Source organism: Ascaphus truei, chromosome 20, assembly GCF_040206685.1.
Source record: "Ascaphus truei isolate aAscTru1 chromosome 20, aAscTru1.hap1, whole genome shotgun sequence".
Classification (NCBI taxonomy): Eukaryota; Metazoa; Chordata; class Amphibia; order Anura; family Ascaphidae; genus Ascaphus; species Ascaphus truei.
The window spans coordinates 6758613-6786545 of record NC_134502.1 but is presented as its reverse complement, the minus strand read 5'-3'; the positions used below and the strand labels follow the sequence as shown (position 1 = coordinate 6786545).

The following is a 27933-nucleotide window of genomic DNA, read 5'->3' as shown; positions in this document are numbered from 1 at the left end:
TCTCACTCCCTGCCCTGTGCCGTACCTCTCACTCCCTGCCCTGTGCCGTACCCCTCACTCCCTGCCCTGTGCCGTTCCCCTCACTCCCTGCCTTGTGCCGTACCGCTCACTCCCTGCCCTGTACCCCTCACTCCCTACCCTGTGCGGTACCCCTCACTCCCTGCCCTGTGCCGTACCCCCCACTCCCTGCCCTGTACCTCTCACTCCCTGCCCTGTGCCGTACCTCTCACTCCCTGCCCTGTGCCGTACCTCTCACTCCCTGCCCTGTGCCGTACCCCTCACTCCCTACCCTGTGCCTTACCCCCCACTCCCTGCCCTGTACCTCTCACTCCCTGCCCTGTGCCGTTCCCCTCACTCCCTGCCCTGTACCCCTCACTCCCTGCCCTGTGCCGTACCCCTCACTCCCTGCCCTGTGCCGTACCCCTCCCTGCCCTGTACCTCTCACTCCCTGCCCTGTGCCGTACCGCTCACTCCCTGTGCCGTACCTCTCACTCCCTGCCCTGTGCCGTACCCCTCACTCCCTGCCCTGTGCCGTACCCCTCCCTGCCCTGTGCCTCTCACTCCCTGCCCTGTGCCTCTCACTCCCTGCCCTGTGCCGTACCTCTCACTCCCTGCCCTGTGCCGTACCCCTCACTCCCTACCCTGTGCCTTACCCCCCACTCCCTGCCCTGTACCTCTCACTCCCTGCCCTGTGCCGTTCCCCTCACTCCCTGCCCTGTACCCCTCACTCCCTGCCCTGTGCCGTACCCCTCCCTGCCCTGTACCTCACTCCCTGCCCTGTGCCGTACCGCTCACTCCCTGCCCTGTACCCCTCACTCCCTGCCCTGTGCCGTACCCCTCACTCCCTGCCCTGTGCCGTACCCCTCACTCCCTGCCCTGCGCCGTACCCCTCACTCCCTGCCCTGCGCCGTACCCCTCACTCTCTGCCCTGTGCCGTACCCCTCACTCCCTGCCCTGTACCCCTCACTCCCTGCCCTGTGCCGTACCCCTCACTCCCTGCCCTGTGCCGTACCCCTCACTCCCTGCCCTGTACCTTTCACTCCCTGCCCTGTGCCGTACCCCTCCCTGCCCTGTGCCGTACCTCTCACTCCCTGCCCTGTGCCGTACCCCTCACTCCCTGCCCTGTGCCGTACCCCTCACTCCCTGCCCTGTGCCGTACCCCTCACTCCCTGCCCTGTGCCGTACCTCTCACTCCCTGCCCTGTGCCGTACCTCTCACTCCCTGCCCTGTGCCGTACCTCTCACTCCCTGCCCTGTGCCGTACCTCTCACTCCCTGCCCTGTGCCGTACCTCTCACTCCCTGCCCTGTGCCGTACCCCTTACTCCCTGCCCTGTGCCGTACCCCTCACTCCCTGCCCTGTGCCGTACCCCTCACTCCCTGCCCTGTGCCGTACCCCTCACTCCCTGCCCTGTGCCGTACCCCTCACTCCCTGCCCTGTGCCGTACCCCTCACTCCCTGCCCTGTGCCGTACCCCTCACTCCCTGCCCTGTGCCGTACCCCTCACTCCCTGCCCTGTACCCCTCACTCCCTGCCCTGTGCCGTACCTCTCACTCCCTGCCCTGTGCCGTACCCCTCACTCCCTGCCCTGTGACTCTCACTCCCTGCCCTGTGCCGTACCTCTCACTCCCTGCCCTGTGCCGTACCCCTCACTCCCTGCCCTGTGCCGTACCTCTCACTCCCTGCCCTGTGCCGTACCTCTCACTCCCTGCCCTGTACCTCTCACTCCCTGCCCTGTGCCGTACCTCTCACTCCCTGCCCTGTACCTCTCACTCCCTGCCCTGTGCCGTACCCCTCACTCCCTGCCCTGTGCCGTACCCCTCACTCCCTGCCCTGTGCCGTACCCCTCACTCCCTGCCCTTTGCCGTACCTCTCACTCCCTGCCCTGTGCCGTACCCCTCACTCCCTGCCCTGTACCCCTCACTACCTGCCCTGTGCCGTACCTCTCACTCCCTGCCCTGTGCCTCTCACTCCCTGCCCTGTGCCGTACCTCTCACTCCCTGCCCTGTGCCGTACCTCTCACTCCCTGCCCTGTACCCCTCACTCCCTGCCCTGTGCCGTACCTCTCACTCCCTGCCCTGTACCCCTCACTCCCTGCCCTGTGCCGTACCTCTCACTCCCTGCCCTGTGCCTCTCACTCCCTGCCGTACCCCTCACTCCCTGCCTTGTGCCTCTCACTCCCTGCCCTGTGCCGTACCTCTCACTCCCTGCCCTGTGCCGTACCCCTCACTCCCTGCCCTGTGCCGTACCTCTCACTCCCTGCCCTGTGCCGTACCTCTCACTCCCTGCCCTGTACCTCTCACTCCCTGCCCTGTGCCGTACCTCTCACTCCCTGCCCTGTACCTCTCACTCCCTGCCCTGTGCCGTACCCCTCACTCCCTGCCCTGTGCCGTACCCCTCACTCCCTGCCCTGTGCCGTACCTCTCACTCCCTGCCCTGTGCCGTACCCCTCACTCCCTGCCCTGTACCCCTCACTACCTGCCCTGTGCCGTACCTCTCACTCCCTGCCCTGTGCCTCTCACTCCCTGCCCTGTGCCGTACCTCTCACTCCCTGCCCTGTGCCGTACCTCTCACTCCCTGCCCTGTACCCCTCACTCCCTGCCCTGTGCCGTACCTCTCACTCCCTGCCCTGTACCCCTCACTCCCTGCCCTGTGCCGTACCTCTCACTCCCTGCCCTGTGCCGTACCCCTCACTCCCTGCCCTGTGCCGTTCCCCTCACTCCCTGCCTTGTGACGTACCGCTCACTCCCTGTGCCTCTCACTCCCTGCCCTGTGCCGTACCTCTCACTCCCTGCCCTGTGCCGTACCCCTCACTCCCTGCCCTGTGCCGTTCCCCTCACTCCCTGCCTTGTGCCGTACCGCTCACTCCCTGCCCTGTACCCCTCACTCCCTACCCTGTGCGGTACCCCTCACTCCCTGCCCTGTGCCGTACCCCCCACTCCCTGCCCTGTACCTCTCACTCCCTGCCCTGTGCCGTACCTCTCACTCCCTGCCCTGTGCCGTACCTCTCACTCCCTGCCCTGTGCCGTACCCCTCACTCCCTACCCTGTGCCTTACCCCCCACTCCCTGCCCTGTACCTCTCACTCCCTGCCCTGTGCCGTTCCCCTCACTCCCTGCCCTGTACCCCTCACTCCCTGCCCTGTGCCGTACCCCTCACTCCCTGCCCTGTGCCGTACCCCTCCCTGCCCTGTACCTCTCACTCCCTGCCCTGTGCCGTACCGCTCACTCCCTGTGCCGTACCTCTCACTCCCTGCCCTGTGCCGTACCCCTCACTCCCTGCCCTGTGCCGTACCCCTCCCTGCCCTGTGCCTCTCACTCCCTGCCCTGTGCCTCTCACTCCCTGCCCTGTGCCGTACCTCTCACTCCCTGCCCTGTGCCGTACCCCTCACTCCCTACCCTGTGCCTTACCCCCCACTCCCTGCCCTGTACCTCTCACTCCCTGCCCTGTGCCGTTCCCCTCACTCCCTGCCCTGTACCCCTCACTCCCTGCCCTGTGCCGTACCCCTCCCTGCCCTGTACCTCACTCCCTGCCCTGTGCCGTACCGCTCACTCCCTGCCCTGTACCCCTCACTCCCTGCCCTGTGCCGTACCCCTCACTCCCTGCCCTGTGCCGTACCCCTCACTCCCTGCCCTGCGCCGTACCCCTCACTCCCTGCCCTGCGCCGTACCCCTCACTCTCTGCCCTGTGCCGTACCCCTCACTCCCTGCCCTGTACCCCTCACTCCCTGCCCTGTGCCGTACCCCTCACTCCCTGCCCTGTGCCGTACCCCTCACTCCCTGCCCTGTGCCGTACCCCTCACTCCCTGCCCTGTGCCGAACCCCTCACTCCCTGCCCTGTGCCCCCCTCACTCCCTGCCCTGTGCCGTACCCCTCACTCCCTGCCCTGTGCCGAACCCCTCACTCCCTGCCCTGTGCCCCCCTCACTCCCTGCCCTGTGCCGTACCCCTCACTCCCTGCCCTGTGCCGTACACCTCACTCCCTGCCCTGTGCCGTACCCCTCACTCCCTGCCCTGTGCCGTACCCCTCACTCCCTGCCCTGTGCCGTACCCCTCACTCCCTGCCCTTTGCCGTACCTCTCACTCCCTGCCCTGTGCCGTACCTCTCACTCCCTGCCCTGTGCCGTACCTCTCACTCCCTGCCCTGTGCCGTACCCCTCACTCCCTGCCCTGTGCCGTACCTCTCACTCCCTGCCCTGTGCCGTACCCCTCACTCCCTGCCCTGTGCCGTACCCCTCACTCCCTGCCCTGTGCCCCCCTCACTCCCTGCCCTGTGCTGTACCTCTCACTCCCTGCCCTGTGCCTCTCACTCCCTGCCCTGTGCCCCCCCTCACTCCCTGCCCTGTGCCGTACCTCTCACTCCCTGCCCTGTGCCCCCCTCACTCCCTGCCCTGTGCCGTACCTCTCACTCCCTGCCCTGTGCCGTACCCCTCACTCCCTGCCCTGTACCCCTCACTCCCTGCCCTGTGCCGTACCTCTCACTCCCTGCCCTGTGCCTCTCACTCCCTGCCCTGTGCCGTACCTCTCACTCCCTGCCCTGTGCCGTACCTCTCACTCCCTGCCCTGTACCCCTCACTCCCTGCCCTGTGCCGTACCCCTCACTCCCTGCCCTGTGCCGTACCCCTCACTCCCTGCCCTGTGCCGTACCCCTCACTCCCTGCCCTGTGCCGTACCCCTCACTCCCTGCCCTGTGCCGTACCCCTCACTCCCTGCCCTGTGCCGTACCCCTCACTCCCTGCCCTGTGCCGTACCTCTCACTCCCTGCCCTGTGCCGTACCCCTCACTCCCTGCCCTGTGCCGTACCCCTCACTCCCTGCCCTGTGCTGTACCCCTCACTCCCTGCCCTGTGCCGTACCCCTCACTCCCTGCCCTGTGCCGTACCTCTCACTCCCTGCCCTGTGCCGTACCCCTCACTCCCTGCCCTGTACCCCTCACTCCCTGCCCTGTACCCCTCACTCCCTGCCCTGTGCCGTACCTCTCACTCCCTGCCCTGTGCCTCTCACTCCCTGCCCTGTGCCGTACCTCTCACTCCCTGCCCTGTGCCGTACCTCACTCCCTGCCCTGTGCCGTACCCCTCACTCCCTGCCCTGTGCCGAACCCCTCACTCCCTGCCCTGTGCCCCCCTCACTCCCTGCCCTGTGCCGTACCCCTCACTCCCTGCCCTGTGCCGTACCCCTCACTCCCTGCCCTGTGCCCCCCTCACTCCCTGCCCTGTGCCGTACCCCTCACTCCCTGCCCTGTGCCTTACACCTCACTCCCTGCCCTGTGCCGTACCCCTCACTCCCTGCCCTGTGCCGTACCCCTCACTCCCTGCCCTGTGCCCCCCTCACTCCCTGCCCTGTGCCGTACCTCTCACTCCCTGCCCTGTGCCGTACCTCTCACTCCCTGCCCTGTGCCTCTCACTCCCTGCCCTGTGCCGTACCTCTCACTCCCTGCCCTGTGCCGTACCTCTCACTCCCTGCCCTGTGCCGTACCCCTCACTCCCTGCCCTGTGCCGTACCCCTCACTCCCTGCCCTGTGCCGAACCCCTCACTCCCTGCCCTGTGCCCCCCTCACTCCCTGCCCTGTGCCGTACCCCTCACTCCCTGCCCTGTGCCGAACCCCTCACTCCCTGCCCTGTGCCCCCCTCACTCCCTGCCCTGTGCCGTACCCCTCACTCCCTGCCCTGTGCCGTACACCTCACTCCCTGCCCTGTGCCGTACCCCTCACTCCCTGCCCTGTGCCGTACCCCTCACTCCCTGCCCTGTGCCGTACCCCTCACTCCCTGCCCTTTGCCGTACCTCTCACTCCCTGCCCTGTGCCGTACCTCTCACTCCCTGCCCTGTGCCGTACCTCTCACTCCCTGCCCTGTGCCGTACCCCTCACTCCCTGCCCTGTGCCGTACCTCTCACTCCCTGCCCTGTGCCGTACCCCTCACTCCCTGCCCTGTGCCGTACCCCTCACTCCCTGCCCTGTGCCCCCCTCACTCCCTGCCCTGTGCTGTACCTCTCACTCCCTGCCCTGTGCCTCTCACTCCCTGCCCTGTGCCCCCCTCACTCCCTGCCCTGTGCCGTACCTCTCACTCCCTGCCCTGTGCCCCCCTCACTCCCTGCCCTGTGCCGTACCTCTCACTCCCTGCCCTGTGCCGTACCTCTCACTCCCTGCCCTGTGCCTCTCACTCCCTGCCCTGTGCCGTACCTCTCACTCCCTGCCCTGTGCCTCTCACTCCCTGGCCTGTGCCGTACCTCTCACTCCCTGCCCTGTGCCGTACCCCTCACTCCCTGCCCTGTGCCTCTCACTCCCTGCCCTGTGCCGTACCCCTCACTCCCTGCCCTGTGCCGTACCCCTCACTCCCTGCCCTGTGCCGTACCCCTCACTCCCTGCCCTGTGCCGTACCCCTCACTCCCTGCCCTGTGCCGTACCCCTCACTCCCTGCCCTGTGCCGTACCCCTCACTCCCTGCCCTGTGCCGTACCCCTCACTCCCTGCCCTGTGCCGTACCTCTCACTCCCTGCCCTGTGCCCCCCTCACTCCCTGCCCTGTGCCGTACCTCTCACTCCCTGCCCTGTGCCGTACCTCTCACTCCCTGCCCTGTGCCTCTCACTCCCTGCCCTGTGCCGTACCTCTCACTCCCTGCCCTGTGCCTCTCACTCCCTGGCCTGTGCCGTACCTCTCACTCCCTGCCCTGTGCCGTACCCCTCACTCCCTGCCCTGTGCCTCTCACTCCCTGCCCTGTGCCGTACCCCTCACTCCCTGCCCTGTGCCTCTCACTCCCTGCCCTGTGCCGTACCCCTCACTCCCTGCCCTGTGCCGTACCCCTCACTCCCTGCCCTGTGCCGTACCCCTCACTCCCTGCCCTGTGCCGTACCCCTCACTCCCTGCCCTGTGCCGTACCCCTCACTCCCTGCCCTGTGCCGTACCCCTCACTCCCTGCCCTGTGCCGTACCCCTCACTCCCTGCCCTGTGCCGTACCCCTCACTCCCTGCCCTGTGCCGTACCTCTCACTCCCTGCCCTGTGCCGTACCCCTCACTCCCTGCCCTGTGCCGTACCCCTCACTCCCTGCCCTGTGCCGTACCTCTCACTCCCTGCCCTGTGCCGTACCCCTCACTCCCTGCCCTGTGCCGTACCCCTCACTCCCTGCCCTGTGCCATACCCCTCACTCCCTGCCCTGTGCCGTACCCCTCACTCCCTGCCCTGTGCCGTACCCCTCACTCCCTGCCCTGTGCCATACCCCTCACTCCCTGCCCTGTGCCGTACCTCTCACTCCCTGCCCTGTACCCCTCACTCCCTGCCCTGTACCCCTCACTCCCTGCCCTGTGCCGTACCCCTCACTCCCTGCCCTGTGCCGTACCCCTCACTCCCTGCCCTGTACCCCTCACTCCCTGCCCTGTACCCCTCACTCCCTGCCCTGTACCCCTCACTCCCTGCCCTGTACCCCTCACTCCCTGCCCTGTACCCCTCACTCCCTGCGCCGTACCCCTCACTCCCTGCCCTGTACCCCTCACTCCCTGCCCTGTGCCGTACCCCTCACTCCCTGCCCTGTGCCGTACCCCTCACTCCCTGCCCTGTACCCCTCACTCCCTGCCCTGTGCCGTACCTCTCACTCCCTGCCCTGTACCCCTCACTCCCTGCCCTGTGCCGTACCTCTCACTCCCTGCCCTGTTCCGTACCCCTCACTCCCTGCCCTGTGCCGTACCCCTCACTCCCTGCCCTGTGCCGTACCCCTCACTCCCTGCCCTGTGCCGTACCCCTCACTCCCTGCCCTGTGCCGTACCCCTCACTCCCTGCCCTGTACCCCTCACTCCCTGCCCTGTACCCCTCACTCCCTGCCCTGTACCCCTCACTCCCTGCCCTGTACCCCTCACTCCCTGCCCTGTACCCCTCACTCCCTGCCCTGTACCCCTCACTCCCTGCCCTGTACCCCTCACTCCCTGCCCTGTACCCCTCACTCCCTGCGCCGTACCCCTCACTCCCTGCCCTGTGCCGTACCCCTCACTCCCTGCCCTGTGCCGTACCCCTCACTCCCTGCCCTGTACCCCTCACTCCCTGCCCCCCTCACTCCCTGCCCTGTACCCCTCACTCCCTGCGCCGTACCCCTCACTCCCTGCCCTGTACCCCTCACTCCCTGCCCTGTGCCGTACCCCTCACTCCCTGCCCTGTGCCGTACCCCTCACTCCCTGCCCTGTACCCCTCACTCCCTGCCCTGTGCCGTACCTCTCACTCCCTGCCCTGTACCCCTCACTCCCTGCCCTGTGCCGTACCTCTCACTCCCTGCCCTGTGCCGTACCCCTCACTCCCTGCCCTGTGCCGTACCCCTCACTCCCTGCCCTGTGCCGTACCCCTCACTCCCTGCCCTGTGCCGTACCCCTCACTCCCTGCCCTGTGCCGTACCCCTCACTCCCTGCCCTGTACCCCTCACTCCCTGCCCTGTACCCCTCACTCCCTGCCCTGTACCCCTCACTCCCTGCCCTGTACCCCTCACTCCCTGCCCTGTACCCCTCACTCCCTGCCCTGTGCCGTACCCCTCACTCCCTGCCCTGTGCCGTACCTCTCACTCCCTGCCCTGTGCCGTACCTCTCACTCCCTGCCCTGTGCATATATTGTGTGTCTCCCCCTATCAGTGTGCCCGGAGGTGAAGGTTTCTGTGGTGTGTGTGTGTGTGTGTGTGTGTCAGTACACAGTAGATATTGTGTGTCTCCCCTACCAGTGCGCCCGGAGTTGCAGGTTTCTGTGGTGTGTGTGTGTCAGTACACAGTAGACATTGTGTTTCTCCCCTATCAGTGCGCCCGGAGGTGCAGGTTTCTGTGTGTGTGTGTGTGTGTCAGTGTGTGTGTCAGTACACAGTAGATATTGTGTTTCTCCCCCTATCAGTGCGCCCGGAGGTGAAGGTTTCTGTGGTGTGTGTGTGTGTGTGTGTGTGTGTGTGTGTGTGTGTGTGTCAGTACACAGCAGACATTGTGTTTCTCCCCTATTAGTGCGCCCGGAGGTGCAGGTTTCTGTGTGTGTGTGTGTCAGTATACACAGTAGACATTGTGTTTCTCCCCTATCAGTGCGCTCGGAGGTGCAGGTTTCTGTGTGTGTGTGTGTGTGTGTGTGTGTGTGTGTCAGTGTGTGTGTGTGTCAGTACACAGCAGACATTGTGTTTCTCCCCTATCAGTGCGCCCGGAGGTGCATGTTTCTGTGTGTGTGTGTGTCAGTATACACAGTAGACATTGTGTTTCTCCCCTATCAGTGCGCTCGGAGGTGCAGGTTTCTGTGTGTGTGTGTGTGTGTGTGTCAGTACACAGTAGATATTGTGTTTCTCCCCCTATTAGTGCGCTTGGAGGTGAAGGTTTCTGTGGTGTGTGTGTGTGTGTGTCAGTGTACACAATAGATATTGTGTGTCTCCCCTATCAGTGCGCCCGGAGGTGCAGGTTTCTGTGTCTGTGTGTGTGTGTGTGTGTGTGTGTCAGTACACAGTAGATATTGTGTTTCTCCCCCTACCAGTGCGCCCGGAGGTGCATGTTTCTGTGGTGTTTGTGTCAGTGTGTGTGTGTGTGTGTGTGTGTGTGTCAGTACACAGTAGATATTATGTTTCTCCCCCTATCAGTGCGCCCGGAGGTGCAGGTTTCTGTGTGTGTGTGTGTGTGTGTGTGTGTGTGTGTGTGTGTGTGTGTCAGTACACAGCAGACATTGTGTTTCTCCCCTATCAGTGCGCCCGGAGGTGCAGGTTTCTGTGTGTGTGTGTGTGTGTGTGTCAGTACACAGCAGACATTGTGTTTCTCCCCCTATTAGTGCGCCCGGAGGTGCAGGTTTCTGTGTGTGTGTGTGTGTGTGTGTCAGTACACAGCAGACATTGTGTTTCTCCCCTATTAGTGCGCCCGGAGGTGCAGGTTTCTGTGTGTGTGTGTGTGTGTCAGTACACAGCAGACATTGTGTTTCTCCCCTATCAGTGCGCCCGGAGGTGCAGGTTTCTGTGTGTGTGTGTCAGTGTGTGTGTCAGTACACAGTAGACATTGTGTTTCTCCCCTATCAGTGCGCCCGGAGGTGCAGGTTTCTGTGTGTGTGTGTGTGTCAGTGTGTGTGTCAGTACACAGTAGACATTGTGTTTCTCCCCTATCAGTGCGCCCGGAGGTGAAGGTTTCTGTGGTGTGTGTGTGTGTGTGTGTGTGTGTGTGTGTCAGTACACAGCAGACATTGTGTTTCTCCCCTATTAGTGCGCCCGGAGGTGCAGGTTTCTGTGTGTGTGTGTGTGTCAGTACACAGCAGACATTGTGTTTCTCCCCTATCAGTGCGCCCGGAGGTGCAGGTTTCTGTGTGTGTGTGTGTGTCAGTACACAGCAGACATTGTGTTTCTCCCCTATCAGTGCGCCCGGAGGTGCAGGTTTCTGTGGTGTGTGTGTGTGTGTGTGTGTGTGTGTGTGTGTGTCAGTACACAGCAGACATTGTGTTTCTCCCCTATTAGTGCGCCCGGAGGTGCAGGTTTCTGTGTGTGTGTGTGTGTCAGTGTGTGTGTGTGTCAGTACACAGCAGACATTGTGTTTCTCCCCTATCAGTGCGCCCGGAGGTGCAGGTTTCTGTGTGTGTGTGTGTGTCAGTACACAGCAGACATTGTGTTTCTCCCCTATCAGTGCGCCCGGAGGTGCAGGTTTCTGTGGTGTGTGTGTGTGTGTGTGTGTGTGTGTGTGTGTGTCAGTACACAGCAGACATTGTGTTTCTCCCCTATTAGTGCGCCCGGAGGTGCAGGTTTCTGTGTGTGTGTGTGTGTCAGTGTGTGTGTGTGTCAGTACACAGCAGACATTGTGTTTCCCCCCTATCAGTGCGCCCGGAGGTGCAGGTTTCTGTGTGTGTGTGTGTGTCAGTGTGTCAGTGTGTCAGTGTGTGTGTGTGTCAGTACACAGCAGACATTATGTTTCTCCCCTATCAGTGCGCCCGGAGGTGAGGGTTACGAGCCGGCAGTCAGACAGCACCACGACGCTTCACTGCAGGGTGTACGGGTTCTACCCCCGAGACGTGGATGTGAAGTGGGTGAAGAACGGGAAAGACGATGTTATCTCCTATGAGGCCAAACAGATCCTCCCCCACCCTGACGGCACCTACCAGATCCGTGTCACCGTGGAGGTGGCACCCAAGGAAGGGGACAGTTACTCCTGCCACGTGGATCACCGCAGCCTGGAGGAGCCGCTCCTCGTACTGTGGGGTGAGTGTCACGTGGGCGGGGGGTAATGTCGGGGTTATAAAGCAGGGTCACTCTCTCAGGGGGGGGGGGAATCACAACCCTCCCGGCCGCCCCCCCCAGTGACCCACCGCCGCCGAGCTATGAAGGTGGGGGGGGGGGGGAATCGGGGCTGTGAAGTGGGGGGGAAACCGGACATGTGAACGTGGGGGGGGGGGGGGGGACAGACGCAGTTGTGAAGGGGGGAAAGACCGGAGCAGTAAAGGGGGATGAGCGGAGAGCAAGGGGGAGCGGGAAAATTAAATCCCGGGCAACGCCGGGTATATCAGTTAGTTACTAATATACAGAACCCAAGAACAGCGACACAATCCCCCCGTACATTATTATTACTGTGTCTCTCCGCACCGTCCCTCACCTCTTATATTGTATTTCTTATATACAGACCCCAAGAACAGCGACACAATCCCTCCGTACATTATTATTACTGTGTCTCTCAGCACCGTCCCTCACCTCTTATATTGTATTTCTTATATACAGATCCCAAGAACAGCGACACAATCCCTCCGTACATTATTATTACTGTGTCTCTCAGCACCGTCCCTCACCTCTTATATTGTATTTCTTATATACAAATCCCAAGAACAGCGACACAATCCCCCCGTACATTATTATTACTGTGACTCTCAGCACCGTCCCTCACCCCTTATATTGTATTTCTTATATACAGATCCCAAGAACAGCGACACAATCCCCCCGTACATTATTATTACTGTGTCTCTCAGCACCGTCCCTCACCCCTTATATTGTATTTCTTATATACAGACCCCAAGAACAGCGACACAATCCCCCCGTACATTATTATTACTGTGTCTCTCAGCATCGTCCCTCACCTCTTATATTGTATTTCTTATATACAGATCCCAAGAACAGCGACACAATCCCTCCGTACATTATTATTACTGTGTCTCTCAGCACCGTCCCTCACCTCTTATATTGTATTTCTTATATACAAATCCCAAGAACAGCGACACAATCCCCCCGTACATTATTATTACTGTGACTCTCAGCACCGTCCCTCACCCCTTATATTGTATTTCTTATATACAGATCCCAAGAACAGCGACACAATCCCCCCGTACATTATTATTACTGTGTCTCTCAGCACCGTCCCTCACCCCTTATATTGTATTTCTTATATACAGACCCCAAGAACAGCGACACAATCCCTCCGTACATTATTATTACTGTGACTCTCAGCACCGTCCCTCACCTCTTATATTGTATTTCTTATATACAGACCCCAAGAACAGCGACACAATCCCTCCGTACATTATTATTACTGTGTCTCTCAGCACCGTCCCTCACCTCTTATATTGTATTTCTTATATACAGAACCCAAGAACAGCGACACAATCCCTCCATACATTATTATTACTGTGTCTCTCAGCACCGCCCCTCACCTCTTATATTGTATTTCTTATATACAGACCCCAAGAACAGCGACACAATCCCTCCGTACATTATTATTACTGTGTCTCTCAGCACCGTCCCTCACCTCTTATATTGTATTTCTTATATACAGAACCCAAGAACAGCGACACAATCCCTCCGTACATTATTATTACTGTGTCTCTCAGCACCGTCCCTCACCACTTATATTGTATTTCTTATATACAGAACCCAAGAACGACACAATCCCTCCGTACATTATTATTACTGTGTCTCTCAGCACCGTCCCTCACCCCTTATATTGTATTTCTTATATACAGATCCCAAGAACAGCGACACAATCCCCCGTACATTATTATTACTGTGTCTCTCAGCACCGTCCCTCACCTCTTATATTGTATTTCTTATATACAGATCCCAAGAACAGCGACACAATCCCTCCGTACATTATTATTACTGTGTCTCTCAGCACCGTCCCTCACCTCTTATATTGTATTTCTTATATACAGAACCCAAGAACAGCGACACAATCCCTCCGTACATTATTATTACTGTGTCTCTCAGCACCGTCCCTCACCTCTTATATTGTATTTCTTATATACAGAACCCAAGAACAGCGACACAATCCCTCCGTACATTATTATTACTGTGTCTCTCAGCACCGTCCCTCACCTCTTATATTGTATTTCTTATATACAGAACCCAAGAACAGCGACACATTCCCCCCGTACATTATTATTACTGTGTCTCTCAGCACCGTCCCTCACCTCTTATATTGTATTTCTTATATACAGATCCCAAGAACAGCGACACAATCCCTCCGTACATTATTATTACTGTGACACTCAGCACCGTCCCTCACCTCTTATATTGTATTTCTTATATACAGAACCCAAGAACAGCGACACAATCCCTCCGTACATTATTATTACTGTGTCTCTCAGCACCGTCCCTCACCTCTTATATTGTATTTCTTATATACAGACCCCAAGAACAGCGACACAATCCCTCCGTACATTATTATTACTGTGTCTCTCAGCACCGTCCCTCACCTCTTATATTGTATTTCTTATATACAGAACCCAAGAACAGCGACACAATCCCTCCGTACATTATTATTACTGTGTCTCTCAGCACCGTCCCTCACCACTTATATTGTATTTCTTATATACAGAACCCAAGAACGACACAATCCCTCCGTACATTATTATTACTGTCTCTCAGCACCGTCCCTCACCTCTTATATTGTATTTCTTATATACAGATCCCAAGAACAGCGACACAATCCCCCCATACATTATTATTACTGTGTCTCTCAGCACCGTCCCTCACTCTTATATTGTATTTCTTATATACAGATCCCAAGAACAGCGACACAATCCCCCCATACATTATTATTACTGTGTCTCTCAGCACCGTCCCTCACCTCTTATATTGTATTTCTTATATACAGATCCCAAGAACAGCGACACAATCCCTCCGTACATTATTATTACTGTGTCTCTCAGCACCGCCCCTCACCTCTTATATTGTATTTCTTATATACAGATCCCAAGAACAGCGACACAATCCCCCCATACATTATTATTACTGTGTCTCTCAGCACCGTCCCTCACCTCTTATATTGTATTTCTTATATACAGAACCCAAGAACAGCGACACAATCCCCCCGTACATTATTATTACTGTGTCTCTCAGCACCGTCCCTCACCTCTTATATTGTATTTCTTATATACAGAACCCAAGAACAGCGACACAATCCCTCCGTACATTATTATTACTGTGTCTCTCAGCACCGTCCCTCACCTCTTATATTGTATTTCTTATATACAGATCCCAAGAACAGCGACACAATCCCTCCGTACATTATTATTACTGTGTCTCTCTCAGCACTGTCCCTCACCCCTTATATTGTATTTCTTATATACAGACCCCAAGAACAGCGACACAATCCCTCCGTACATTATTATTACTGTGACTCTCAGCACCGTCCCTCACCTCTTATATTGTATTTCTTATATACAGATCCCAAGAACAGCGACACAATCCCTCCGTACATTATTATTACTGTGTCTCTCAGCACCGTCCCTCACCTCTTATATTGTATTTCTTATATACAGATCCCAAGAACAGCGACACAATCCCCCCGTACATTATTATTACTGTGTCTCTCAGCACCGTCCCTCACCTCTTATATTGTATTTCTTATATACAGATCCCAAGAACAGCGACACAATCCCTCCGTACATTATTATTACTGTGTCTCTCAGCACCGTCCCTCACCTCTTATATTGTATTTCTTATATACAGATCCCAAGAACAGCGACACAATCCCCCCGTACATTATTATTACTGTCTCTCAGCACCGTCCCTCACCTCTTATATTGTATTTCTTATATACAGAACCCAAGAACAGCGACACAATCCCTCCGTACATTATTATTACTGTGACTCTCAGCACCGTCCCTCACCTCTTATATTGTATTTCTTATATACAGACCCCAAGAACAGCGACACAATCCCTCCGTACATTATTATTACTGTGTCTCAGCACCGTCCCTCACCTCTTATATTGTATTTCTTATATACAGACCCCAAGAACAGCGACACAATCCCTCCGTACATTATTATTACTGTGTCTCAGCACCGTCCCTCACCTCTTATATTGTATTTCTTATATACAGATCCCAAGAACAGCGACACAATCCCCCCGTACATTATTATTACTGTCTCTCAGCACCGTCCCTCACCTCTTATATTGTATTTCTTATATACAGACCCCAAGAACAGCGACACAATCCCTCCGTACATTATTATTACTGTGTCTCTCAGCACCGTCCCTCACCTCTTATATTGTATTTCTTATATACAGATCCAAGAACAGCGACACAATCCCTCCGTACATTATTATTACTGTGTCTCTCAGCACCGTCCCTCACCTCTTATATTGTATTTCTTATATACAGACCCCAAGAACAGCGACACAATCCCTCCGTACATTATTATTACTGTGTCTCTCAGCACCGTCCCTCACCTCTTATATTGTATTTCTTATATACAGAACCCAAGAACAGCGACACAATCCCTCCGTACATTATTATTACTGTGTCTCTCAGCACCGTCCCTCACCACTTATATTGTATTTCTTATATACAGAACCCAAGAACGACACAATCCCTCCGTACATTATTATTACTGTGTCTCTCAGCACCGTCCCTCACCCCTTATATTGTATTTCTTATATACAGATCCCAAGAACAGCGACACAATCCCCCGTACATTATTATTACTGTGTCTCTCAGCACCGTCCCTCACCTCTTATATTGTATTTCTTATATACAGAACCCAAGAACAGCGACACAATCCCTCCGTACATTATTATTACTGTGTCTCTCAGCACCGTCCCTCACCTCTTATATTGTATTTCTTATATACAGATCCCAAGAACAGCGACACAATCCCCCCATACATTATTATTACTGTGTCTCTCAGCACCGTCCCTCACCTCTTATATTGTATTTCTTATATACAGAACCCAAGAACAACGACACAATCCCTCCGTACATTATTATTACTGTGTCTCTCAGCACCGTCCCTCACCTCTTATATTGTATTTCTTATATACAGAACCCAAGAACAGTGACACAATCCCTCCGTACATTATTATTACTATGTCTCTCAGCACCGTCCCTCACCTCTTATATTGTATTTCTTATATACAGATCCCAAGAACAGCGACACAATCCCTCCGTACATTATTATTACTGTGTCTCTCAGCACCGTCCCTCACCTCTTATATTGTATTTCTTATATACAGATCCCAAGAACAGCGACACAATCCCTCCGTACATTATTATTACTGTGTCTCTCAGCACCGTCCCTCACCTCTTATATTGTATTTCTTATATACAGAACACAAGAACAACGACACAATCCCTCCGTACATTATTATTACTGTGTCTCTCAGCACCGTCCCTCACCTCTTATATTGTATTTCTTATATACAGAACCCAAGAACAGTGACACAATCCCTCCGTACATTATTATTACTATGTCTCTCAGCACCGTCCCTCACCTCTTATATTGTATTTCTTATATACAGATCCCAAGAACAGCGACACAATCCCTCCGTACATTATTATTACTATGTCTCTCAGCACCGTCCCTCACCTCTTATATTGTATTTCTTATATACAGAACCCAAGAACAGTGACACAATCCCTCCGTACATTATTATTACTGTGTCTCTCAGCACCGTCCCTCACCTCTTATATTGTATTTCTTATATACAGATCCCAAGAACAGCGACACAATCCCTCCGTACATTATTATTACTATGTCTCTCAGCACCGTCCCTCACCTCTTATATTGTATTTCTTATATACAGATCCCAAGAACAGCGACACAATCCCTCCGTACATTATTATTACTGTGACTCTCAGCACCGTCCCTCACCTCTTATATTGTATTTCTTATATACAGAACCCAAGAACAGCGACACAATCCCTCCGTACATTATTATTACTGTGTCTCTCTCAGCACTGTCCCTCACCCCTTATATTGTATTTCTTATATACAGACCCCAAGAACACCGACACAATCCCTCCGTACATTATTATTACTGTGTCTCTCAGCACCGTCCCTCACCTCTTATATTGTATTTCTTATATACAGACCCCAAGAACAGCGACACAATCCCTCCGTACATTATTATTACTGTGTCTCTCAGCACCGTCCCTCACCTCTTATATTGTATTTCTTATATACAGATCCCAAGAACAGCGACACAATCCCTCCGTACATTATTATTACTGTGTCTCTCAGCACCGTCCCTCACCACTTATATTGTATTTCTTATATACAGAACCCAAGAACGACACAATCCCTCCGTACATTATTATTACTGTGTCTCTCAGCATCGTCCCTCACCTCTTATATTGTATTTCTTATATACAGAACCCAAGAACAGCGACACAATCCCTCCGTACATTATTATTACTGTGTCTCTCAGCACCGTCCCTCACCTCTTATATTGTATTTCTTATATACAGAACCCAAGAACGACACAATCCCTCCGTACATTATTATTACTGTGTCTCTCAGCATCGTCCCTCACCTCTTATATTGTATTTCTTATATACAGAACCCAAGAACAGCGACACAATCCCTCCGTACATTATTATTACTGTGTCTCTCAGCACCGTCCCTCACCCCTTATATTGTATTTCTTATATACAGATCCCAAGAACAGCGACACAATCCCTCCGTACATTATTATTACTGTGTCTCTCAGCACCGTCCCTCACCTCTTATATTGTATTTCTTATATACAGATCCCAAGAACAGCGACACAATCCCTCCGTACATTATTATTACTGTGTCTCTCAGCACCGTCCCTCACCTCTTATATTGTATTTCTTATATACAGAACCCAAGAACAACGACACAATCCCTCCGTACATTATTATTACTGTGTCTCTCAGCACCGTCCCTCACCTCTTATATTGTATTTCTTATATACAGATCCCAAGATCAGCGACACAATCCCCCCGTACATTATTATTACTGTGTCTCTCTCAGCACTGTCCCTCACCCCTTATATTGTATTTCTTATATACAGACCCCAAGAACAGCGACACAATCCCTCGGTACATTATTATTACTGTGTCTCTCAGCACCGTCCCTCACCCCTTATATTGTATTTCTTATATACAGAACCCAAGAACAGCGACACAATCCCTCCATACATTATTATTACTGTGTCTCTCAGCACCGTCCCTCACCCCTTATATTGTATTTCTTATATACAGATCCCAAGAACAGCGACACAATCCCCCGTACATTATTATTACTGTGTCTCTCAGCACCGTCCCTCACCTCTTATATTGTATTTCTTATATACAGATCCCAAGAACAGCGACACAATCCCTCCGTACATTATTATTACTGTGTCTCACAGCACCGTCCCTCACCTCTTATATTGTATTTCCTATATACAGATCCCAAGAACAGCGACACAATCCCTCCGTACATTATTATTACTGTGACTCTCAGCACCGTCCCTCACCTCTTATATTGTATTTCTAATATACAGATCCCAAGAACAGCGACACAATCCCTCCGTACATTATTATTACTGTGACTCTCAGCACCGTCCCTCACCTCTTATATTGTATTTCTTATATACAGATCCCAAGAACAGCGACACAATCCCTCCGTACATTATTATTACTGTGACTCTCAGCACCGTCCCTCACCTCTTATATTGTATTTCTTATATACAGATCCCAAGAACAGCGACACAATCCCTCCGTACATTATTATTACTGTGTCTCTCAGCACCGTCCCTCACCTCTTATATTGTATTTCTTATATACAGAACCCAATAACAGAGACACAATCCCTCCGTGCATTATTATTACTGTGTCTCTCAGCACCGTCCCTCACCTCTTATATTGTATTTCTTATATACAGATCCCAAGAACAGCGACACAATCCCTCCGTACATTATTATTACTGTGTCTCTCAGCACCGTCCCTCACCTCTTATATTGTATTTCTTATATACAGAACCCAAGAACAGCGACACAATCCCTCCGTACATTATTATTACTGTGTCTCTCAGCACCGTCCCTCACCCCTTATATTGTATTTCTTATATACAGATCCCAAGAACAGCGTCACAATCCCCCCATACATTATTATTACTGTGTCTCTCAGCACCGTCCCTCACCTCTTATATTGTATTTCTTATATACAGATCCCAAGAACAGCTACACAATCCCTCCGTACATTATTATTACTGTGTCTCACAGCACCGTCCCTCACCTCTTATATTGTATTTCTTATATACAGATCCCAAGAACAGCGACACAATCCCTCCGTACATTATTATTACTGTGACTCTCAGCACCGTCCCTCACCTCTTATATTGTATTTCTAATATACAGATCCCAAGAACAGCGACACAATCCCTCCGTACATTATTATTACTGTGTCTCTCAGCACCGTCCCTCACCTCTTATATTGTATTTCTTATATACAGATCCCAAGAACAGCGACACAATCCCTCCGTACATTATTATTACTGTGTCTCTCAGCACCGTCCCTCACCTCTTATATTGTATTTCTTATATACAGATCCCAAGAACAGAGACACAATCCCTCCGTACATTATTATTACTGTGTATCTCAGCACCGTCCCTCACCTCTTATATTGTATTTCTTATATACAGATCCCAAGAACAGCGACACAATCCCTCCGTACATTATTATTACTGTGTCTCTCAGCACCGTCCCTCACCTCTTATATTGTATTTCTTATATACAGAACCCAAGAACAGCGACACAATCCCTCCGTACATTATTATTACTGTGTCTCTCAGCACCGTCCCTCACCTCTTATATTGTATTTCTTATATACAGATCCCAAGAACAGCGACACAATCCCTCCGTACATTATTATTACTGTGTCTCTCAGCACCGTCCCTCACCTCTTATATTGTATTTCTTATATACAGAACCCAAGAACAGCGACACAATTTGCCTCCGTACATTATTATTACTGTGTCTCTCAGCACCGTCCCTCACCTCTTATATTGTATTTCTTATATACAGATCCCAAGAACAGCGACACAATCCCTCCATACATTATTATTACTGTGTCTCTCAGCACCGCCCCTCACCTCTTATATTGTATTTCTTATATACAGAACCCAAGAACAGCGACACAATCCCTCCGTACATTATTATTACTGTGTCTCTCAGCACCGTCCCTCACCTCTTATATTGTATTTCTTATATACAGAACCCAAGAACAGCGACACAATCCCTCCGTACATTATTATTACTGTGTCTCTCAGCACCGTCCCTCACCTCTTATATTGTATTTCTTATATACAGAACCCAAGAACAGCGACACAATCCCTCCGTACATTATTATTACTGTGTCTCTCAGCACCGTCCCTCACCTCTTATATTGTATTTCTTATATACAGATCCCAAGAACAGCGACACAATCCCTCCGTACATTATTATTACTGTGTCTCTCAGCACCGTCCCTCACCTCTTATATTGTATTTCTTATATACAGATCCCAAGAACAGCGTCACAATCCCTCCATACATTATTATTACTGTGTCTCTCAGCACCGTCCCTCACCCCTTATATTGTATTTCTTATATACAGATCCCAAGAACAGCTACACAATCCCTCCGTACATTATTATTACTGTGACTCTCAGCACCGTCCCTCACCTCTTATATTGTATTTCTTATATACAGAACCCAAGAACAGCGACACAATCCCTCCGTACATTATTATTACTGTGTCTCTCAGCACCGTCCCTCACCTCTTATATTGTATTTCTTATATACAGATCCCAAGAACAGCGACACAATCCCTCCGTACATTATTATTACTGTGTCTCTCAGCACCGTCCCTCACCTCTTATATTGTATTTCTTATATACAGAACCCAAGAACAGCGACACAATCCCTCCGTACATTATTATTACTGTGTCTCTCAGCACCGTCCCTCACCTCTTATATTGTATTTCTTATATACAGAACCCAAGAACAGCGACACAATCCCTCCGTACATTATTATTACTGTGTCTCTCAGCACCGTCCCTCACCTCTTATATTGTATTTCTTATATACAGAACCCAAGAACAACGACACAATCCCTCCGTTCATTATTATTACTGTGTCTCTCAGCACCGTCCCTCACCTCTTATATTGTATTTCTTATATACAGATCCCAAGAACAGCGACACAATCCCCCCGTACATTATTATTACTGTCTCAGCATCGTCCCTCACCTCTTATATTGTATTTCTTATATACAGAACCCAAGAACAGCGACACAATCCCTCCGTACATTATTATTACTGTGTCTCTCAGCACCGTCCCTCACCTCTTATATTGTATTTCTTATATACAGATCCCAAGAACAGCTACACAATCCCTCCGTACATTATTATTACTGTGACTCTCAGCACCGTCCCTCACCTCTTATATTGTATTTCTTATATACAGACCCCAAGAACAGCGACACAATCCCTCCGTACATTATTATTACTGTGACTCTCAGCACCGTCCCTCACCTCTTATATTGTATTTCTTATATACAGACCCCAAGAACAGCGACACAATCCCTCCGTACATTATTATTACTGTGTCTCTCAGCACCGTCCCTCACCTCTTATATTGTATTTCTTATATACAGATCCCAAGAACAGCGACACAATCCCTCCGTACATTATTATTACTGTGACTCTCAGCACCGTCCCTCACCTCTTATATTGTATTTCTTATATACAGATCCCAAGAACAGCGACACAATCCCTCCGTACATTATTATTACTGTGACTCTCTCAGCACCGTCCCTCACCTCTTATATTGTATTTCTTATATACAGACCCCAAGAACAGCGACACAATCCCTCCGTACATTATTATTACTGTGTCTCTCAGCACCGCCCCTCACCTCTTATATTGTATTTCTTATATACAGATCCCAAGAACAGCGACACAATCCCCCCGTACATTATTATTACTGTGACTCTCAGCACCGTCCCTCACCTCTTATATTGTATTTCTTATATACAGAACCCAAGAACAGCGACACAATCCCCCCGTACATTATTATTACTGTGTCTCTCAGCACCGTCCCTCACCCCTTATATTGTATTTCTTATATACAGATCCCAAGAACAGCGACACAATCCCTCCGTACATTATTATTACTGTGACTCTCAGCACCGTCCCTCACCTCTTATATTGTATTTCTTATATACAGATCCCAAGAACAGCGACACAATCCCTCCGTACATTATTATTACTGTGTCTCTCAGCATCGTCCCTCACCTCTTATATTGTATTTCTTATATACAGAACCCAAGAACAGCGACACAATCCCTCCGTACATTATTATTACTGTGTCTCTCAGCACCGTCCCTCACCTCTTATATTGTATTTCTTATATACAGAACCCAAGAACAGCGACACAATCCCTCCGTACATTATTATTACTGTGTCTCTCAGCACCGTCCCTCACCTCTTATATTGTATTTCTTATATACAGAACCCAGGAACAGCGACACAATCCCTCCGTGCATTATTATTACTGTGTCTCTCTCAGCACCGTCCCTCACCTCTTATATTGTATTTCTTATATACAGATCCCAAGAACAGCGACTCAATCCCTCCGTACATTATTATTACTGTGTATCTCAGCACCGTCCCTCACCTCTTATATTGTATTTCTTATATACAGAACCCAAGAACAGCGACACAATCCCCCCGTACATTATTATTACTGTGTCTCTCAGCATCGTCCCTCACCTCTTATATTGTATTTCTTATATACAGATCCCAAGAACAGCGACACAATCCCTCCGTACATTATTATTACTGTGTCTCTCAGCACCGTCTTTCACCTCTTATATTGTATTTCTTATATACAGAACCCAAGAACAGCGACACAATCCCTCCGTACATTATTATTACTGTGTCTCTCAGCACCGTCCCTCACCTCTTATATTGTATTTCTTATATACAGAACCCAAGAACAGCGACACAATCCCCCCGTACATTATTATTACTGTGTCTCTCAGCACCGTCCCTCACCTCTTATATTGTATTTCTTATATACAAATCCCAAGAACAGCGACACAATCCCTCCGTACATTATTATTACTGTGTCTCTCAGCACCGTCCCTCACCTCTTATATTGTATTTCTTATATACAGATCCCAAGAACAGCGACACAATCCCCCCCGTACATTATTATTACTGTGTCGCTCAGCACCGTCCCTCACCTCTTATATTGTATTTCTTATATACAGATCCCAAGAACAGCGACACAATCCCTCCGTACATTATTATTACTGTGACTCTCAGCACCGTCCCTCACCTCTTATATTGTATTTCTTATATACAGATCCCAAGAACAACGACTCCATCCCTCCGTACATTATTATTACTGTGTCTCTCAGCACCGTCCCTCACCCCTTATATTGTATTTCTTATATACAGAATCCAAGAACAGCGACACAATCCCTCCGTACATTATTATTACTGTGTCTCTCAGCACCGTCCCTCACCTCTTATATTGTATTTCTTATATACAGATCCCAAGAACAGCGACACAATCCCTCCGTACATTATTATTACTGTGACTCTCAGCACCGTCCCTTACCTCTTATATTGTATTTCTTATATACAGAATCCAAGAACAGCGACACAATCCCTCCGTACATTATTATTACTGTCTCAGCACCGTCCCTCACCTCTTATATTGTATTTCTTATATACAGATCCCAAGAACAGCGACACAATCCCTCCGTACATTATTATTACTGTGTCTCTCAGCACCGTCCCTCACCTCTTATATTGTATTTCTTATATACAGACCCCAAGAACAGCGACACAATCCCTCCGTACATTATTATTACTGTGACTCTCAGCACCGTCCCTCACCTCTTATATTGTATTTCTTATATACAGAACCCAAGAACAACGACACAATCCCTCCGTACATTATTATTACTGTCTCAGCACCGTCCCTCACCTCTTATATTGTATTTCTTATATACAGATACAAGAACAGCGACACAATCCCTCCGTTCATTATTATTACTGTGTCTCTCAGCACCGTCCCTCACCTCTTATATTGTATTTCTTATATACAGATCCCAAGAACAGCTACACAATCCCTCCGTACATTATTATTACTGTGACTCTCAGCACCGTCCCTCACCTCTTATATTGTATTTCTTATATACAGACCCCAAGAACAGCGACACAATCCCTCCGTTCATTATTATTACTGTGTCTCTCAGCACCGTCCCTCACCTCTTATATTGTATTTCTTATATACAGATCCCAAGAACAGCGACACAATCCCTCCGTACATTATTATTACTGTGTCTCTCAGCACCGTCCCTCACCTCTTATATTGTATTTCTTATATACAGAACCCAAGAACAGCGACACAATCCCTCCGTACATTATTATTATTGTGTCTCTCAGCATCATCCCTCACCTCTTATATTGTATTTCTTATATACAGAACCCAAGAACAGCGACACAATCCCTCCGTACATTATTATTACTGTGTCTCTCAGCACCGTCCCTCACCCCTTATATTGTATTTCTTATATACAGACCCCAAGAACAGCGACACAATCCCTCCGTACATTATTATTACTGTGTCTCTCAGCACCGTCCCTCACCTCTTATATTGTATTTCTTATATACAGATCCCAAGAACAGCGACACAATCCCCCCGTACATTATTATTACTGTGTCTCTCAGCACCGTCCCTCACCTCTTATATTGTATTTCTTATACTGTATACAGACCCCAAGAACAGCGACACAATCCCTCCGTACATTATTATTACTGTGTCTCTCAGCACCGTCCCTCACCTCTTATATTGTATTTCTTATATACAGAACCCAAGAACAGCGACACAATCCCTCCGTACATTATTATTACTGTGACTCTCTCAGCACCGTCCCTCACCTCTTATATTGTATTTCTTATATACAGAACCCAAGAACAGCGACACAATCCCTCCGTACATTATTATTACTGTGTCTCTCAGCATCGTCCCTCACCTCTTATATTGTATTTCTTATATACAGATCCCAAGAACAGCGACACAATCCCTCCGTACATTATTATTACTGTGTCTCTCAGCACCGTCCCTCACTCTTATATTGTATTTCTTATATACAGATCCCAAGAACAGTGACACAATCCCTCCGTACATTATTATTACTGTCTCTCTCAGCACCGTCCCTCACCTCTTATATTGTATTTCTTATATACAGAACCCAAGAACAGAGACACAATCCCTCCGTACATTATTATTACTGTGTCTCTCAGCACCGTCCCTCACCTCTTATATTGTATTTCTTATATACAGATCCCAAGAACAGCGACACATTCCCTCCGTACATTATTATTACTGTGTCTCACAGCACCGTCCCTCACCTCTTATATTGTATTTCTTATATACAGAACCCAAGAACAGCGACACAATCCCTCCGTACATTATTATTACTGTGTCTCTCAGCACCGTCCCTCACCTCTTATATTGTATTTCTTATATACAGATCCCAAGAACAGCGACACAATCCCTCCGTACATTATTATTACTGTGACTCTCAGCACCGTCCCTCACCTCTTATATTGTATTTCTTATATACAGATCCCAAGAACAGCGTCACAATCCCTCCGTACATTATTATTACTGTGTCTCTCAGCACCGTCCCTCACCTCTTATATTGTATTTCTTATATACAGATCCCAAGAACAGCGACACAATCCCTCCGTACATTATTATTACTGTGTCTCTCAGCACCGTCCCTCACCTCTTATATTGTATTTCTTATATACAGAACCCAAGAACAGCGACACAATCCCTCCGTACATTATTATTACTGTGTCTCTCAGCACCGTCCCTCACCTCTTATATTGTATTTCTTATATACAGATCCCAAGAACAGCGACACAATCCCTCCGTACATTATTATTACTGTGTCTCACAGCACCGTCCCTCACCTCTTATATTGTATTTCTTATATACAGATCCCAAGAACAGCGACACAATCCCTCCGTACATTATTATTACTGTGACTCTCAGCACCGTCCCTCACCTCTTATATTGTATTTCTTATATACAGAACCCAAGAACAACGACACAATCCCTCCGTACATTATTATTACTGTGTCTCTCTCAGCACCGCCCCTCACCTCTTATATTGTATTTCTTATATACAGAACCCAAGAACAGCGACACAATCCCCCCGTACATTATTATTACTGTGTCTCTCAGCACCGTCCCTCACCTCTTATATTGTATTTCTTATATACAGAACCCAAGAACAGCGACACAATCCCTCCGTACATTATTATTACTGTGTCTCTCAGCACCGTCCCTCACCTCTTATATTGTATTTCTTATATACAGAACCCAAGAACAGCGACACAATCCCTCCGTACATTATTATTACTGTGTCTCTCAGCACCGTCCCTCACCTCTTATATTGTATTTCTTATATACAGATCCCAAGAACAGCTACACAATCCCTCCGTACATTATTATTACTGTGACTCTCAGCACCGTCCCTCACCTCTTATATTGTATTTCTTATATACAGACCCCAAGAACAGCGACACAATCCCTCCGTACATTATTATTACTGTGACTCTCAGCACCGTCCCTCACCTCTTATATTGTATTTCTTATATACAGACCCCAAGAACAGCGACACAATCCCTCCGTACATTATTATTACTGTGTCTCTCAGCACCGTCCCTCACCTCTTATATTGTATTTCTTATATACAGATCCCAAGAACAGCGACACAATCCCTCCGTACATTATTATTACTGTGACTCTCAGCACCGTCCCTCACCTCTTATATTGTATTTCTTATATACAGACCCCAAGAACAGCGACACAATCCCTCCGTACATTATTATTACTGTGTCTCTCAGCACCGTCCCTCACCTCTTATATTGTATTTCTTATATACAGAACCCAAGAACAGCGACACAATCCCTCCGTACATTATTATTACTGTGACTCTCTCAGCACCGTCCCTCACCCCTTATATTGTATTTCTTATATACAGATCCCAAGAACAGCGACACAATCCCTCCGTACATTATTATTACTGTGACTCTCAGCACCGTCCCTCACCTCTTATATTGTATTTCTTATATACAGATCCCAAGAACAGCGACACAATCCCTCCGTACATTATTATTACTGTGACTCTCTCAGCACCGTCCCTCACCCCTTATATTGTATTTCTTATATACAGATCCCAAGAACAGCGACACAATCCCTCCGTACATTATTATTACTGTGTCTCTCAGCACCGTCCCTCACCTCTTATATTGTATTTCTTATATACAGATCCCAAGAACAGCGACACAATCCCTCCGTACATTATTATTACTGTGACTCTCAGCACCGTCCCTCACCTCTTATATTGTATTTCTTATATACAGACCCCAAGAACAGCGACACAATCCCTCCGTACATTATTATTACTGTGTCTCTCAGCACCGTCCCTCACCTCTTATATTGTATTTCTTATATACAGAACCCAAGAACAACGACTCAATCCCTCCGTACATTATTATTACTGTGTCTCTCAGCACCGTCCCTCACCTCTTATATTGTATTTCTTATATACAGATCCCAAGAACAGCGACACAATCCCTCTGTACATTATTATTACTGTGTCTCTCTCAGCACCGCCCCTCACCTCTTATATTGTATTTCTTATATACAGATCCCAAGAACAGCGACACAATCCCTCCGTACATTATTA

At 50.5% G+C, this 27933-nt stretch overlaps 1 protein-coding gene across 2 annotated transcripts in view; it reads left to right on the top strand.

Annotated features, from left to right (window-relative positions):
• The window catches only part of LOC142471297 (class I histocompatibility antigen, F10 alpha chain-like), a 176081-nt gene that overhangs the window by 78472 nt on the left and 69676 nt on the right, over positions 1-27933 (top strand). For both annotated transcript variants that reach the window (XM_075578131.1, XM_075578130.1), the window contains exon 4: positions 10880-11152. In XM_075578131.1, coding sequence (XP_075434246.1) covers positions 10880-11152 — 273 coding nt within the window. The remainder of the gene's footprint in view (positions 1-10879; positions 11153-27933) is intronic.